The sequence below is a fragment of the Arachis hypogaea genome, chromosome 14 (genome assembly GCF_003086295.3).
Source record: "Arachis hypogaea cultivar Tifrunner chromosome 14, arahy.Tifrunner.gnm2.J5K5, whole genome shotgun sequence".
In the NCBI taxonomy this organism is placed as follows: Eukaryota; Viridiplantae; Streptophyta; class Magnoliopsida; order Fabales; family Fabaceae; genus Arachis; species Arachis hypogaea.
This window is the reverse complement of record NC_092049.1, coordinates 125268670-125287546: the sequence shown is the minus strand read 5'-3', so window position 1 is coordinate 125287546 and position 18877 is coordinate 125268670. Positions and strand designations below refer to the sequence as shown.

Below are 18877 nucleotides of genomic sequence, written 5' to 3'. Positions count from 1 at the left end.
TTTTTTTTCAATGGTGTCTTCAACATTTAACTTCTAATGGTTAAGTTTTGTTGGCTTTATTGTCTTAAACATGGACAACATCCTCCAACTTAAAAATTTAAAAGGTTCAAAAGTCTCTTGTAATGCTTACTTTGGTTGCACCAATTTTTGTTGATTGACTTTTGTTTGGTTCTCTAGAGCATTTAATGTACAAAAATCGCTTACAAGAGTTTGCTCAGAGATCAAATATACCTTTTCCTGGGTATCTAACGACTAATGAAGGGAGTCAACATGCACCAAAATTTAGGATAACTGTGTGGCTGGATGGGACAAGCTATACCTCTCAAATGACTTTCTCTCAGAAAAAGGCTGCTGAACAAGATGCTGCAAGAATAGCATTGGAGAGCCTGAAGGAAAAGATTAAAGATGATAGATGCCCTCTTGTTGTCGAAGTTTGATGTAACAATCTTTAATCTTTAATATCAATTTTGTGAACTATTAACTAATTTCAAGCCAAAAAAATAGTTCACTTAATAATGTTATGTTGTTACTTAACTTCTTTTTTTTTTTACCATGTTTTCTCTTGAGTATTTGTTAGTGTTACTTAATTCAACTTAAATTTCCTGTGTTATGAATTTTGAAGGATTGTGTTTTCTTATAATATTTGGAATTGAAGCTTATTGGTTCAACTTATTGCTTTTTATTCGTTAGTATTACTTTCTTGCACAATGAACATTACTTTCTTTAATATTTGATTTTCGGAACTTAGTGGTTCAACTTATTGCAGGGATTGATGAATTGCTTTACTTTCTTTTCTTGAATATTACATGTTTGATGGATTGCTTTGTATTATAAATCCATTATATTTTGGTTTACTATTACTTCCTTGTACATTACATATTTGATGAATTGCATTGTATTATGAAATATGAATTATTATGTTTTCCTTTAGTATTTGGTATTGGAGCTTATTGGTTCAACTTATTATAGTGATTGATTATTTGTTTTGCATTATTTTCTTGCATGTTACATGTTTGATGAATTGCTTCGTATTATGAATTCATAATGCTTTTCTTTAGCATTATTTCCTCGCATGTTACGTGTTTGATGAATTACTTTGTATTATAAATTATTGTATTTTCCTTTAATATTTGGTATTGGAGCTTATTGGTTCAACTCATTATAATTTTTGTACAGTTATTATTAGAAGGAAAAGAATGAGTTCTATTAAAGTTGAGTATAAAAAAGCTAGATTAAGAAGATAATACTAAAGAAAGGACAACAGAAAAGTAGTATGTCTAATGGCTTTCAAATTGATGAAAGGAATATGAAAAACTTTTGGAAAAAGAAAAGTACTAGCTAATATGACTAATAGAGACTCAAAAGAAAAAGTATTTTATTTATATTGGTGAAAACTCAAGAAAAAATTGCAAGAGAAGGAAGTTTGTTGCAAGTACTTCATACCTACACATAAGTTCAACAATATTGTATTTAAAATTTTTTTTCTCAAACTCAGAATAGCAATTTTTTTTCTGTTGTTACTATTATTTGTTGTTTTTTCATTTATGACTTTTGACTCTATATTGCAATTAAGTATTTAAAATATTTTTTTATATTCCATCATAGTTAATTTTGGTGAAAATATACCCGTGATATTTGAAGGACAAAAATACTAGTCATATACAAATTTAGAGACGGTATCATATTTTATATTCTTTTCATGTTTTCCATCACTTTAGACATAGTTGAATAGTAAATTTAGTTATGCTATTTGCTTTCCATTTATGTGACTTGGTTGAAAAATAACATTATACAAGTATTGATTTTTTTATTTTTGACTTAGTGATATATGATATCATAAATAACTATTACATAGAGGAAAATAAGATGCTAGGGTAATAACATCATTAATAGTTCTCTCTTTATCATAAATGCTCATTAAATATATAATATGTTTTTTGCGAATCCCTTATACAATATTTTGATTTTCGTTCTAGGACATTTTGATTTCTAAGTCTATCATGAATGAATATGCCACAAAGCTAAATGTAGAAGGGCCTACTTACAATACTGTTCATCTAGAAGGGTTGCTTCCTCGCTTTATGTCTTTTGTGATCTTCAATGGTACAAAGTACACTAGTGTTATCGGATAAAACAAATAAGAGGTCGAGCAGTTAGCAGCACGTGCTGCTATTCTTTCAGTTCTTGGTATCATTTTCTTTGTGTCTTGGACATATTTTAATGTTCTTATTTTGGATTTGCAAAGACTAATTAAAGTAAATGATTTTGTGAAGCAGGTGATTCTAGCTTAACAACACTTTGTGAGATAATAAGATCAAAATCTAGTTTTTATGGAGTAGCGAAACCAAATGAATCCCAATTTACCGATGGAAGCATTGTCTTACCCATAGGAACTACAGGATATGATTTTTATTTGCAACACCATAATGTTCTACCGGTAGCAACTACAGAATATGCTTCTAACTTGCAGGATCATAAAAATAAAGAGATTCCTATGACCACTAATAACGGTGAGAAAAGAATTGATTTTGTTCCTACATTGTCCAATACGCTTTCATCATCTCAAGAGCTTCAGATGCCTACACATGTACCATGTGCTGAGGGCCCTTTTCCTCCAAAAAGTTTTTCTCTTCAACCAGGGGTTCAAAATTGGGTTAGCTGGCTACCGGTGATACTTCCAGTTCCGGTTCAAAGAGGCGAAAGAACAAGAAGAAGTCAAATAACAGGGCTCGATTGGAATCCATGTAAGTATCTTTGTATCTCATTTTTACATTTTGCTTCATTTGCTAGATTTTTCTTCAACCAGTTTATACTTCTCCATGTGCATGTAGCTGCAACTTTTATTTATCTTTATGACGTGATTTTGCCTATTTCTAATTATCACTGTTAACATTCTATAGTAACAGTGTCTAGTTAGATCTTAATTCTTTTTCAAATATAACACTGAACCTGAGTATAATCAAATTCAGTAAACACGTATAATCAAACTCAGTAAATACGTGTTTACTGAGTTTGATTATACTCAGATTCAGTGTTATATTTGATAAAGCATTAAGATCTAACTAGACACTGTTACTATAGAATGTTAACAGCGAAAATTAGAAATAGGCAAAATCACGTCATAAAGATAAATAAAAGTTGCAGCTACATGCACATGGAGAAGTATAAACTGAATGAAGAAAAATCTAGCAAATGAAGCAAAAGGTAAAAATGAGATACAAAGATACTTACATGGATTCCAACCGAGCCCTGTTATTTGACTTCTTCTTGTTCTTTTGCCTCTTTGAACTGGAACTGGAAGTATCACCAGTAGCCAGCTGACCCAATTCTGAACCTCCTGGCTGAAGAGAGAAATTTTTTGGAGGAAAAGGGCCCTCAGCACATGGTACATGTGTAGGAATCTGAAGCTCTTGAGATGATGAAAGCGTATTGGACGATGCAAAAACAACATCAATTCTTTTCTCACCGTTATTAGTGGCCATAGGAACCTCTTTATCTTTATGATCCTACAAGTTAGAAGCATATTCTATAGTTGCTACCGGTAGAACATTATGGTGTTGCAAATAAAAATCATATCATGTAGTTCCTATGGGTAAGACAATGCTTCCATCGGTAAATTGGGATTCATTTGGTTTCGCTACTCCATAAAAACTAGATTTTGATCTTATTATCTCATAAAGTGTTGTTAAGCTAGAATCACTTGCTTCACAAAATCATTTACTTTAATTTGTCATTGCAAATCCAAAATAAGAACATTAAAAATATGTTCAAGACACAAAGAAAATGATACCAAGAACTGAAAGAATAGCAGCACGTGCTGCTAACGGCTCGGCCTCTTGTTTATTTTTTCTGATAACACTAGCGTACTTTGTACCATTGAAGATCACAAAAAACATAAAACGAGGAAGCAACCCTTCTAGCAGAACAGTATTATAAGTAGGCCCTTCTACATTTAGCTTTGTGGCACATTCATTCATGATAGACTTGGAAATCAAAATGTCCTGGAACGAAAATCAAAATATTGTATAAAGGATTCACAAAGAAACATACTATATATTTAATGAGCATTTATGATAAAGGGAGAACTATTAATGATGTTATTCCCCTAGCATCTTATTTTTCTCTAGGTAATAGTTATTTGTGATATCATATATCACTAAGTCAAAAATAAAAAAATCAATACTTGTACAATGTTAATTTTTCAACCAAGCCACACAAATGGAAAGCAAATAGCATAACTGATATTACTACTCGACTATGTCTAAAGTGATGGAAAACATGAAAAGAATATAAAATATGATACCGTCTCTAAATTTGTATATGACTAGTATTTTTGCCCTTGAAATATCACGGGTATATTTTTACCAAAATTAACTATGCTGGAATATAAAAAAATATTTTAAATACTTAATTGCAATATAGAGTCAAAAGTCATAAATGAAAAAACAACAAATAATAGTAACAACAGAAAAAAATTGCTATTCTGAGTTTGAGAAAAAAATTTTAAATACAATATTGTTGAACTTACGTGTAGGTATGAAGTACTTACAACAAACTTCCTTCTCTTGCAATTTTTTCTTGAGTTTTCACCAATATAAATAAAATACTTTTTCTTTTGAGTCTCTATTAGTCATATTAGCTAGTACTTTCCTTTTTCCAAAAGTTTTTCATATTCCTTTCATCAATTTGAAAGCCATTAGACATACTACTTTTCTGTTGTCCTTTCTTTAGTATTATCTTCTTAATCTAGCTTTTTTATACTCAACTTTAATAGAACTCATTCTTTTCCTTCTAATAATAACTGTACAAAAATTATAATGAGTTGAACCAATAAGCCCCAATACCAAATATTAAAGGAAAACACAATAATTCATAATATAAAGTAATTCATCAAACACGTAACATGCAAGGAAATAATGCTAAAGAAAAGCATTATGAATTCATAATACGAAGCAATTCATCAAATATGTAATATGAAAGGAAATAATGCAAAACAAATAATCAATCACTATAATAAGTTGAACCAATAAGCTCAAATACTAAATACTAAAGAAAAACATAATAATTCATATTTCATAATACAATGCAATTCATCAAATATGTAACGTACAAGGAAGTAATAATAAACCAAAATTTAATGGATTTATAATACAAAGCAATCTATCAAACATGTAATATTCAAGAAAAGAAAGTAAAACAATTCATCAATCACTGCAATAAGTTGAACCACTAAGTTCCGAAAACTAAATATTAAAGAAAGTAATGTGCATTGTGCAAGAAAGTAATACTAATGAATAAAAAGCAATAAGTTGAACCAATAAGCTTCAATTCCAAATATTATAAGAAAATACAATCCTTCAAAATTCATAATACACAAAATTTAAGTTGAATCAAGTAACACTAACAAATACTTAAGAGAAAATATGGTAAAAAAAAAGGAAGTTAAGTAACAACATAACATTATTAAGTGAACTATTTTGGTTTGAAATTAGTTAATAATTCACAAAATTGATATTAAAGATTAAAGATTGTTACATCAAACCTCGACAACAAGAGGGCATCTATCATCTTTAATCTTTTCCTTCAGGCTCTCCAATGCTATTCTTGCAGCATCTTGTTTAGCAGCCTTTTTCTGAAAGAAAGTCATTTGAGAGGTATAGCTTGTCCCATCCAGCCACATAGTTGTCCTAAATTTTGGTGCATGTTGACTCCCTTCATTAGTCGTTAGATACCCAGGAAAGGGTATATTTGATCTCTGAGCAAACTCTTGTAAGCGATTTTTGTACATTAAATGCTCTAGAGAATCAAACAAAAGTCAACAACAAAAATTGGTGCAACTATAGTAAGCATTACAAGAGACTATTGAATATTTTAAATTTTTAAGTTAGTGGATGTTGCCAAGAACAATTCATGATCTGACACTCCAATCTAAATCTAATTCAGTTAACTTGAACCAAATGGTCAAATAAAATACCACCACTCACAAATTTCATAACCATGGTATGTAAGTAATATCTTATCTACCAGTTTCAAGGGTAGAAATGTTAAAAGTTACAAAGTACATACCTTCATTGCCCATTTTCATAAATCTTAAAAAACACAAATTCAAAGAAAAATTTTAACGGAAATTAATATAATAGAAACTGCAAAATGAGCTAGTTGGGAATCTATCTTTCGTACATCAAATTCACATGTAATATTCATATTCTTCCAACCTCAAAACACACACCATATGATCCTAAGACAGATGTCATAGCACCCGGATATGGAAATAATTTGTTCATTTTTCATAAAAAAATATTTAAGTTTATTTAAAATTACAACTAAAAATCACAAATTTCTCAAAAGCCCACTAGGTGAAACATAATTGGTAATTTTTTTTCTTAAGAAAAGGATTTTTAAACTTTTCAAAGAGAAAAATTATAAGCTTATAACTCTTTAGTCTTAGATGTCAGAAACCACGAAAAATTATGAGAAATAGGGTATAACGAGGACTTACGAGGAAGAGGAGAGGAAGATGGAGACACATGTTGAACGAGAGAGGAAGAGATTGTTGGATTTTCTCTCTCCTTTGTGAGGTCCAAGCCCAACTTTTTGGGGGTGTATTCTTGCACCCTAGTTTTTCAATCCTAATCAGATTTTTGAGGTCTTTTGAGAGAGAGTGTAGCCACCAAAGTGAGAGAGAAGAGGAAAAAATAGAATTCCCATTTTTATGCGAAGCAATAAATTTTAAATGGCAGTTTCTCATTTGTTCACCGTTGGATCGGCTTGAAATTTGAACTGCATGTTTCTTTCATCTTGTTCTTCATTCTGGTTGGTGGAGATGTTGATTGGAAGTTTGTAATGAGAGAAATTGGCTTCGCAAGAGAGAAAATAGGTTTCCTATTTTTACACAGAGCAGCAACCTTTGAACGGTAGTTTCTCATTTATTCCCCGTTGGATCAACGTAAAATTTGAAATGTAAATTTTTCACATCTTTTTATTATTCTGAACGGTGGAGATTTTATTAAGAGGTCTGCTGAGGGAGAAATTGGCTTCGACAGCAGCTCTGTTTGGGTACTTTTCATCTTGCTTTTCATTTATGAGCTTTGGTGCTTTGATGTTTTGGCTGGCTATATGCACATTTTTGTGCTTTGTTTGAGACTCTCTTGTACCTTATTTGATCATAGTGGAGCTATTTCATTGGTCTAGACGTCCCGTGGTTTTTACCTCTCACATTGAGGGGGTTTTCCACGTTAAAATCTCGGTGTGTTCTTTTTATTGCTTTACTTGCTATATTTGCTTGTTCATAGTTGCTGCCATATTGTATTGTGAGTGCTTCCATATTGTTCTTGTATTGGACATTTGTGTCATTTCTGCTACTAGACTCTTTCATACTAGTATCAGAGCTTGTTGGTATTTTTCTGGACTTGTGATTCTGTGAACAATGGAAGCTAATACTAATACTAGTAGAATGATCACTCTTAATGGTCCTAATTATGATTTGTGGAAGTCAAAGATGGAAGATTTGCTTTATGTCAAGAATTTTCATCAACCAGTTTTTGGTACAGAGAAGCCTAATAATAAATCTGATGATGATTGGACTTTGTTGCATAGACAAGTTTGTGGATATATTAGGCAGTGGGTTGACGATAATGTGTTGAACCATATTATTGGAGACACACATGCTCGGACCCTTTGGATTAAACTTGAACAGTTGTATGCTCAGAAAACTGGGAATAACAAGATGTTTTTGATCAAGTAGTTGTTGGCTTTGAAATATACAGATGGGACATCAATGACAGATCACTTGAATAACTTCCAAAGAATAATGAATCAGTTATCGTCCATAGGTATCAAGTTTGATGAAGAGGTTCAAAGATTGTTACTTCTTGGCTCCTTACCAGACTCGTGGGGAATTCTCAGAATGTCATTGTCCAATTCTACTCCTGATGGTGTAATCTCTATGGAACTTGCCAAGAGCAGTATTTTGAATGAAGAAATGAGAAGAAAGTCACAAGGTACATCGACTACACATTCAGATGTTCTTGTTTCTGAGTCTAGGGGAGAAACAAAAGTCGAGGTCCTAAAAGTAGAGATCAAAGCAAAAGCAAGTCTTGAGAAAAGTATAAGAATATTGAGTGTCATCATTGTGGTCAAACGGGACATGTAAAGAAATTTTGTTGGCAGCTAAAGAAGGAGAAAGCCAAGGCAAGTAAAGACAAGAGCAAAAATAAAGATGATGGTAGCAACGAAGACAATGTTAATGTAACTCATGATGATTTTATTGTTGTTGAGGAGTTTGAATATGTTAACCTTGTTGATAATAGCACTAGTTGGGTGATTGATAGCGGTGCTTCTATTCATGTTACATCTAGGAAGGATTTGTTTACATCTTATACTCTTGGTGACTTTGGTGATGTGAAAATGGCTCATCAAGGTATTACAAAATGTGCTGGTGTTGGATGGGTTTGCTTAGAAACCTCCAACGGTACCAAGTTGACTTTGAAGCGTGTGAAGCCTGTTCCAGATATTCAGTTGAACTTACTTTCTATTGGTAAGTTGTGTAATGAAGACTTGGATAGCTCATTCTCTCGTGATAGTTGGAAGCTCACCAGTTGGGTTGGTCTAGTGGTTAGCTCACTAGTCCGCTTAAGCAAGTGTCGGGGGTTCGAATCCCGCCTTGTGCATGCAGCAACCCATTGGCCAGCGGCAAACCCTTAAATGGAGCTCAGTACCGCGACGGATTAGTCCTTGACCTGTCGGGTTGGGGGATACCGTGGGAAACCAAAAAAAAAAGTTGGAAGCTCACCAAGGGTTCCATAGTTGTTGCTAGTGGTATACGACACTCTACTCTTTATTTAACTCAAACAAAGATTGTGAAAGATGTTGTTAATGCTACTGAGTTTGTTGATAAAACTTATTTATGGCATAAGAGATTATGTCATATGAGTGAGAAAGGCATCAATATGTTATCCAAGAGGAATCTTTTATCTGGTTCTAAGGTTACTTTGCAAAAGTGCAACCATTGCTTTGCTGGAAAATAAAACAGGGTTTCTTTCAAAAGCCATCCACCTTCAAGGAAGCTGGAGATACTTGACTTGGTACATTCTGATGTATGTGGGCCAATAAAGACAAGAACACTTGGAGGGTCTATCTATTTTGTAACCTTTATTGATGATTATTCTATAAAATTATGGGTTTACACTTTGAAGACCAAAGATCATGTTTTGAATGTGTTCAAGAAATTTCAAGCTTCTGTTGAAAGAGAAACTGGGAAGAAGTTGAAATGCATTCGTACTAACAATGGTGGTGAGTATTCAGGTCCATTTGATGTTTATTGTAAAGAGCATGGTATAAGACATCAGAAGACTCCTCCGAAGACTCCTCAGTTGAATGGATTGGCTGAAAGGATGAACAGAACATTGGTTGAAAAAGTTAGGTGCTTATTGTCACAGTATGGAAAGGAAGATTTTGTGTGCAAGCTTAAGAAGAGTCTTTATGGGTTGAAGCAAGCTCCAAGACAGTGGTACAAGAAGTTTGAATCTGCTATGGAGAAGCATGGTTACCATAAGACAACTTTAAATCATTGTGTATTTATGCAAAAATTGTCTGATGATAATTTTATCATTCTTTTGCTTTATGTGGATGATATTTTGATTGTGGGCAAGAATGCTTTGAGGATTAATGAGTTGAAGAAATAATTGAGCAAGTTCTTTGCTATGAAGGACTTGGGTCCTGCCAAACAGATTTTGGGCATGACTATTACTCGTTATAGAGATTCCAAGAAGCTTTATTTGTCACAGGAGAAGTACATAAAGAAGGTGCTTCAAAGGTTTGGCATGAATGATGCCAAATGTGTTGCTAGTTCTTTTGCTCCTCATTTTAAGTTGAGCACCAAGCAGTGTCCAACCACTGATGAGGAGAAACAAACAATGGATGAAATTCCTTATGCCTCAACTGTTGGAAGCTTGATGTATGTTATGGTATTTTCTAGACCAGACATTGCTCATGCGGTTGGTACTGTGAGTTATTTTTTCTCTAATCCAGGTAAAGAACATCAGAATGCTGTTAAATGGATTATGAGATATCTCAAAGGTAAAACTAACCTGAGTTTGAGTTTTGGTGGTGAGAAACCTTTGCTAGTTGGTTCTACAAATGCAGAGATGGCAGGAGATATTGATTCTCGAAAGTTTACTTCAGGTTATTTGGTCAAGTTTGCAGGGAGGCTATTTCATGGCAGTCAAGGTTACAGAAGTGTGTTGCACTTTCTACCACAGAGACAGAGTTTATTGCAGCAACTGAAGCATGTAAAGAGTTGTTGTGGATGAAGAAGTTTCTTGCAGCACTTGGTTTCAAACAAGACCGTTATGTGTTGTTGTGTGATAGTCAAAGTGCTATTCTCTTGCCAAGAATTATACTTTTCATGCAAGATCTAAACATATTGATGTTAGGTATCACTGGATACGGGATGTGTTAGATTCCAAGTTGTTGGAACTTGAGAAAGTTCACACTGATGACAATGGTACTGATATGATGACAAAACCATTGTCAAGAGATAAGTTTGAAACATGTTTGATCGCCGGAATGGCGAGGGCCTCCACCTAGTCGAGAAGAGGGAGATTTGTTGGGTTTTCTCTCTCTTTTGTGAGATTCCTTTCATCTTGTTTTTTCATTCTGGTTGGTGGAGATGTTGATTGGAGGTTTGTAGTGAGAGAAATTGGCTTCGCAAGAGAGAAAATAGGTTTCCCATTTTTACACAGAGCAGCAACCTTTGAACGGCAGTTTCTCATTTTTTCATCGTTGGATCAACGTGAAATATGGACGGTAGATTTTTCACATCTTTTTCTTCATTCTGAACGGTGGAGATTTTAATTAGAAGTCTGCAGAGGGAGAAATTGGCTTCGACAGAAGCTCTGTTTTTTGGGTACTTTTCATCTTCTTGCTTTTCATTTATGAGCTTTGGTGCTTTGATGTTTTGGCTGGCTATATGCACGTTTTTGTGCTTTGATTGAGACTCTCTTGTATCTCATTTGATTATAGCGGAACTATTTCATTAGTCTGGACGACCCGTGGTTTTTACCTCTTACATTGAGGGGGTTTTTCACGTTAAAATCTCGGTGTGTTCTTGTTATTGCTTTACTTGCTATATTTTCTTGTTCATAATTGCTGCCATATTGTATTGTGAATGCTTCCATATTGTTCTTGTGTTGGACATTTGTGACGTTTTCTCTGCTAGGCTCTTTCAGAGGTGGGTGGTTGTGGTGATGGTTGAGGCGAAGATGAAAAAGCCGCCATGTGTTTGGGGTGTTGAATCTAGGTCGGAAGCTCCATCTGAAGCTCGAATCACACAACAAGCAGAGAGAAAGAATGTGTGTCTTGGGAAATGATAAGATTTCACATATTATGGCTCATTTTTTAGAGGCGTTTCTAGCATGACTCTGTACTTTTCTGGAAGTTCAGTCTTCCATGGTTTTAAATCATTGAGACTTAATGATAAATATTTGAAGTCTAATGTGAAAACAAAGTCATGTTGATTTATTGGTGCACTTATGACCAGTTCAGTCTTTGAGAAGTGACCAGGTATTGAAAATGTCCATTATGCCCAATGTTAAAACTTTCTTTTGCTTTAGCACATGTATACTCTAAAAAAAAATAGGCAAGAATGAAATTATTTGATATTAATTAATAAAATAAAACTTTTCAGATAAATAAAAAAAATAAGTGATCAAATTTGCACCAAGAATAGCTGTAGTATTTATTTAGTATTATGGTAGAAACTCACCTGCGGTCGACTTCACATGAAGTTATTTTTGGATGGATAACACGTGTTACTATGTGGTTTAAAAAAATCGATTTATTTTATACAAATAATTTAATTAAAAAACCAATTGATATAGCTATGATGTTAGATTTTTTCACCGTATTTTATTTTAAAAACAAATTGACTAATTTAAATTGAAAAATTATAATTAATTATTTACTGTATAATTTTTTTAAACTAAAATTATAATTAAAAATCATTAAAAAAATAAAATTATCTAGTATATTAGACCAGCTCAATGGTAATCAATTTTTTTTTTCTATTATAAAATATAAAAAAATTAATTCTAAAAAAAATCATGTTATTTTGTAGGATTTAATTTTTTTATTGTATTTTCATAAAGCTTGTACAAAATTTATCTATCACGTTGACTAAACTTATTTATTTACGTAAAGTTTGTTTATGGACTCAGCAAACTTGTTTACGTTTTAATACGATTTGAATTGTATTAGTATATTTTTATTTTTTAATCAATTTAATTTTATTTAAATAATTAGAATTTTAAATTATAAAATTGTATATATTCATATTATTGTACTCATATGATTAATTATATTTATTCGATTTAAAGAAAATAACGGTCGTTGATTTTTAGCTAGCAATTTATTTTTTAGTTTAAATAAACATATTTGTATTATTTTAAATAAAATTTAAAATTAATATAAGTAGGTTTATTTAAAATTTTAAATCTTAATATTTTAAATAAACATACTCTTATTATTTTAAAATTTTTTAAATTTAAATAAATGTACTCATATTATTTTTAAAATTCTAATTATTTGAATAAAATCAAATTGATTAAAAAAATAAAAATATACTAATACAATTCAAATCGTATTAAAACGTAAACAAGTTTGCTGAGTCCATAAACAAACTTTATGTAAATAAAATAAGTTTAGTCAATGTGATAGGTGAATTTTGTGCAAAATTATATGAAAACACAATAAAAAAAAATGAAATCCTAAAAAATAACATGATTTTTTTTAGAATTAAATTTTTTTATATTTTATAATAAAAAATAAACCTTATTAACATTGAGTTGGTCTAATATACTAGATAATTTTGTTTTTTTAATGATTTTTAATTATAATTTTGGTTAAAAAAATTATATAGTAAACAATTAACTACAATTTCTCAATTTAAATTAGTCAATTTGTTTTTAAAATAAAATACGGTGAAAAATCTAACTTCATAACTATATCAATTAGTTTTTTAATTAAATCATTTGTATAAAATAAATCGATTTTTTTTAAACCAAATAATAACACATGTCATCCATCCAAAAACAACTTTATGTGAAGTCGACTGTAGATAAGTTTCTGCCTAACATGAAGACAAAAAAAACAAAAATAGAGATTCTTTACAAGTCTAAGGAAGATATCATAAATGCCAAGATAATTCATCGCAATTTCATGTGATGGAAGACAAAAATGTAATTAGGATATATATATATATATATATATATATATATATATATATATAATGTGGACTGGTTGATAGCATGAGCATAGTTAAAATTTTGGCATGATCTCTTTCATATTTGTTACATGTCTCTCTAGTTAGTGGTGTTATAGTTTATTGTAATGATATGATGGTAGTTTAATTGTATGAGTTAGGTCCTTTTTATTTTGTGGGATTTTTTATGTGGCTATCCTATTCTTGATGGTAATGCCAAAATAAATATTTTCATTAGTTGTTTTTTTTCTTTCTATTTTTGGGTTGTAAACCCTCACTATCAGAAGTCACGCTTCCGGCTGCGCTACTCTGATAGCAAGAGTATTACGACTACTTTACATACTAAATACTAAAATAGGAGCCTGTGACTCGACACTGTATCGCTGATTTCCTTGAAAACCGGAAATAAACACTTTATCTTAAGAAAAAAAACAAGCAGGCATAGATTCATATACAAGACTCCTTACATAATAACTCATAATATAATATACATATAAAACATACAATTCCTATCCCTCTTACAAACTTGTAATAACAAAGACGAGGGAAGAAAATAATCTAATTAATACAACAACATATCAACCAAACGCAATATAACTCTTCTTAACGCTTCTTCATCCGGTTCCTGAAAAGGTAAAAATGTAGGGGGGTGAGAACCTAACCACACGGTCTCACCACGAAGTTTCAAAGTTGTCATAAGAAGATATTCAATAAGAAAACTGTTTTCAGATTCTGTGATTATCATTGTCTTATGAATACTTCTAAAATCCAATAGCTAATCGTTTAAAACCTTTTCAAAGAAGCAGTGTTTAACATTTTCAGAAATTCAAAGTCTTTCCTTTCTCATAAGCAAATCTCAATCAGAAACCAACCACACAATCAAACAACACAGTCATTAATTCAGCACCAAGGTTCATTCTCAAATGTAGCACGCCAGGACAAACACAGGCAAGACAGACAAGGAAAGCACAAGTAGGTAGCAGTTACAGCAAATAGTTCAAGTAGCAGTTGAGAACAGTTTAGCAATTAGGCAAAGCAAAACAAGTTCAAACCCAAGCAAAGCATACAAATGCATATGATGCATGCCTGTCCTATGGCTGATGAGGCTCATCTGTCGGTTATCCAGCCAACCCGACAAGTCTGAATTGTCCTTAGACTGTCCCCCGACGTGCATCCCCAAGAGTCTGCATAGCTTTTTCTCAAATAATCAATATTGCTCAATGAGGGGTAACATACCCGGGAATTTATATAGTGCCCGGTCACACTTACGTCGTAGGGTCAACAGAGTATCGAGTTTTCAACCTGGTACACGTGGTGGCAAGCCACGGCACTTAATCCAGGGAACCTCGTATCTCAGATATTTCAAATTCATAAGCCATATAAATAATTCATTCATCATTCATCAATATCTAAGCCATTCTCAATATCATCATCATTCGTCAATCCATATCCATTTCCAAATTCATTCAAAAATCATATTTCAAATCAATCATCATCATCCTTCTTTCTGTTTCGTTCACTAACAATTCTCAATCCAAAACATAACTTTTTCTTTGATAAATGAAGTATTCTTAAATCATATAATGCTTAAAATTAAACCTTTTAAAATAACTACTTCAAATGAAACTTCTAATTTTATAAAATTTCGGCAACATCTCCTCTAAAACTCGGATTCTGCCACCCTTTTCGGGTCCCATCCAAACATTTCTCAAACCTTTCCAAAACCTCAATCATTTTCCAAGATTCGGCTAGTTCCAATATCAAATAATTTTCAAAGTGAATCAGTGCCCATAATAAATCTCTTTTTAAAATCAAACTAGCTCAAATACTAAATCATTTATAAATTCACTAACTCAAAATTAAACCATTTCCAAAGCCAATTCCTTTACATCATCAAAAATAGCTTCAAAACCAAGAAAAGCCATTTTTCATAATAATCAACTAAATAACCTTTCAAACTAATTTCTTTTCAGCAATCACAAACTACTCAAGCAGTCAAGCAATCAGTCATTCAGTCCAGCAAACAACCACATTTAGAAGATAATTATAATCACAGGCATATGTTTTCTCACATTAATATCTATTTATCACAACTCTGTAATATAAATTAGATTTTAAGAAAAATTCCTACCTCATTCGTGATTCAACTACGCGACAAACTGCATTTCTATTCTTATCCCACAACAACAGCATCAATACCGACCGTTCCAGCAGCAACCACAGCCTCTAAACACAGCCTTAGCTCAATCCTAAAACATTAATGTCGCGTAAAACTCAATAATCTATAACAGAACATCAGCTAAAAGAGTTTGGAACAAGGAACGACTTACTGGGCTTACGAATGATCGAGAAAACGGAGCAACAGCAGCCCCGATGACGACGCAACACCTTGATGCTGTATGAAGCAGCCATAGAACTCAGCAATCAAGACCCGTAACTCGATCCTATGACACCAAGACCTCAGATCCTCAAACAATTTAAAACAGAAATATTAATTTAAAGATTTCAGAACGTATCGCTTACCCAAACAGACTTAGGCCTCAGTGGTGGTTTTTGGTGGCAGTGGCGGCGGCGTGGAGCTCCGGCGACACAGAGGCGCGGCCAGAAGCTTCAGCAGCGGCGGATCTGGCGACGGTTCAGACAGAGACGGCGCCGGCAACGCGAGCGGCGACTGGGCACGGCGGCTAGACAGGTCGCGGCCTTCCCTGGTTTCTCTCTCTCTCACCTGGGGATCCTCTCTCTGCCCGTCGTTCTGCTTGACGGCGATGGACTCCGAGGCGGCGACGGCGGCGTCACGTGCAGCAGCAATCCATGATGATGACGATGGCGGCGCTGGCTTCATGGCGAGAAGGACGGCGGCGACGGGCTTCACGGCAGAGACGACGATGACGACCAGAACCCGCGAAGACGACGACAAACCCAGCTTCGACGGCGACAGCTCCTTCACGAGCTCCTTCCCTCTCTCCTCGCATTCGCCTCTTTCTCTCTCCTCCATTGTTGGCGACAACAGCAGTGACTAGCGGTGAGCTGGGCGCAGCTGGGCGGCGGCGGGATGAGCTCGACGGCGAGGCGTGATGGCGCGGCGGCGATACTCCTCCTTCCCCTCTTCTCTTTTCTCTCCGTGGATCCCTCTCCTCCTTCCCTTTTTGTTTCATTTTCTTTTCTGAAGGAGTTGTGTGGTGTTGTATTTTGTGTAGGTTTGCTGAAGGAAAAAGAAAAGTAGCGGCTAAGGTTTCATTTAGGAATAGGGGAAAAAGTGTGTTAATAGAATTAGGGTTTGTGTATAAAATTGGGGATTTTGGGTTTAATTTGAATAAAATAATTTTAATAAAATTAGAGCATAGAGTACTAATTTAAAAAAAAAAACTAATTTAATCTCTAAAGTTACTTTAAAATATTTGTGGTATAAAAATACTAATTGATTCTCAATGAATTATTCTAATTGAAAATACATGGTAATATAATTAAATTTCTTTATCTTTAAACTTAAGGTATTAAATGATATAAATATAAATTATCTAAAATTAAATCATATAAAATTCTTATTATTTCATAACTTCCAACTTTATAATTTAAACATAAAAAAAATAATTCAATAATTATAAAATTAGACAAAATTCTAATTTAAATAGTCAAATCTCATTATTTTCGAATTTCTTAGAACTTTAAATCATAAATAGGAAAATAATCCATAAGTATAGAGTTTGGATAAAAACCTTAATTTTTATTTTAAATCCAATTAATTGCCTTTAATTATTTTTCAATAAAAATAATTTTTAAAATTAAAACTATAAATAAATATATATAATTTGAGATTAGTTTAAAATAGGACTTTTCAAAAGTCTTGGGTCTTACATGGGTCGATTTTATTTTGAAAAATTTTATTAAAAAATTTTTTGTTGTAGACAAAATTAATAATATTATGTTCAATTATTTAAGGTGACCAAATTACTATTTTGATTAGATACTTTTGTTTCATTGAAAATAAATTCTAGTTTCATTAAAAATAAATTCTAGTTGGTTAGTAAAAACACAAAAGCGTATATTTTTTTGGTGACTCACAAAAGCGTATATGATAGTGAAATCATAATTCTTAGACAAGCAAATTATGGGCTTATTATCTTTAAAAAATAATTTATTTATAGAATAATATTGAAAAATCAACAATAATTTGCATGAAAATAATTTATTAGTAAAATATAAGTTAATTGATTGATTACCATGAAATTTAATTTAACGGTAAATTTGTAATTGAGTATATTTTTACAGCTTAATTTAAAATTTTGTTTACAGCTTAATTTAAATTCTGTGTTAAAAAAAATTTAGCAACTAAAAATGTAAGTTATGGGAAACAAAAAGTTCATCAAAAAGATAAAAATCGAGAAAAAAAAAAAGACTGATGGTATCATTTATGCCATTCTTATAAAAAAAAACGTAAATTTTGTTACTTTTTCAAACAATTTGTATACATATATTTGACAAAAATTAAATAAATAAAAGTTTAAGATAAATTTAAAGAAAAATTGGTCAATAAAAATAAGAAGAACGTACCAATTTCATCTATTAAGAATTTAGAAATAACATGCAGAAAAAATTGAAATTATTTTAAAAATAGTTATTTGATCTACTCGAACCGATTTTTTAAAAAAAATCATTTGTATAAAATAAATCGTTTTTTTAAACCATATAATAATACATATAGTAATACGTATTAATAATCTAGAAGCAATTTTATGTAAAGTCGACTGTTTCCATCGTAAAATAATTGTGTAGATTCAAAAATTAACAAGATACTTTTTAAACTCCGTAATATATGAAGATCATATTATTAAACTCATCAGATATACCTGGCACGGAAAAAAAAATCACAATACTTATTTATCTACACTTTTTATTCATTAAAAAGGTGTTTAATTATAAAAACGTGATCTCCAAACAACTTTTTGAAGAAACCGAAAACTAGAAGAATTTCATATTCCTGCACACGAGTTGATCTCTACGCTATTTATAGATATATTAGGAGGTATTTAGAAGAGAGATCAAAATCAAAAGACAAAAATTAAAAGATAAAAATTAAAAAATAAAAATTAATTTAAATTTTTATATTGTATTTAATTAATATATGTTACGGTCTGGCCCAAACCCTCTACGGGTTGGCCCGATCCGAGCATTACTCGACCCAAACGGTCGGGCAGGAGGCCTCGCAGACGATCCAGACACGCGTCTCTGACAGCTCATTTACTGCTGTGAGAAGGACGCCTCGAAGAAAGTGGGTCTGTCTTTGCAGGGCCCACCTCTGACACAGTATATAAGGGGAAGGTCACCCTGCCCCCTTTTCGCCTGCACACTTACTGACTAGAGCGTCGGAGTGTCCTTGCAAGTGACACCCCCCCTCTCGTCCACACAAAGAAACAAATGCGTCAGTCGTGAAGCCGGTAAAAACAAATTAAAAGACAACCAACACAAAAGCACAAAGGCAAAACAGCTCACAAATATAACTTCAGGAGACCTCCCGGTCACCTATAAGAAGGTGGGGATTCACGTGATTTTTTCCGAAAATCGCGAATAGCACGTCGGCAATCCTCTTATTCTCAGGGGACATCCCCTTGTAGGTCACCT

The 18877-nt window shown here is 32.5% G+C and overlaps 2 protein-coding genes across 7 annotated transcripts; both read right to left on the bottom strand.

Moving 5' to 3' along the window:
* Window positions 1–3227: 3227 nt before the first annotated feature.
* Window positions 3228–6079, bottom strand: LOC112743131 (double-stranded RNA-binding protein 4-like). The gene is made up of 4 exons (XM_025792348.1): window positions 6067–6079; window positions 5543–5796; window positions 3798–4001; window positions 3228–3506 (listed from the first exon to the last, which is right to left on the bottom strand). Exons 1-4 carry the CDS (start codon window positions 6077–6079, stop codon window positions 3228–3230), a joined length of 750 nt encoding a protein of 249 aa, XP_025648133.1.
* A 7566-nt stretch (window positions 6080–13645) lies between these two features.
* Window positions 13646–16539, bottom strand: LOC112744003 (uncharacterized). 6 transcript variants are annotated; one of them, XM_072214851.1, is made up of 4 exons: window positions 15782–16539; window positions 15589–15702; window positions 15390–15507; window positions 13646–14442 (listed from the first exon to the last, which is right to left on the bottom strand). In XM_072214851.1, exon 1 carries the CDS (start codon window positions 16251–16253, stop codon window positions 15792–15794), a length of 462 nt encoding a protein of 153 aa, XP_072070952.1. In that variant the 5' UTR covers window positions 16254–16539; the 3' UTR covers window positions 13646–14442; window positions 15390–15507; window positions 15589–15702; window positions 15782–15791. The 6 variants fall into 6 exon arrangements, with proteins under 6 accessions (XP_072070952.1, XP_072070951.1, XP_072070954.1 ...); XM_072214850.1 differs by having other exon boundaries at window positions 13646–13883; XM_072214853.1 differs by having other exon boundaries at window positions 15585–15702; window positions 15782–16505.
* Window positions 16540–18877: the final 2338 nt, after the last annotated feature.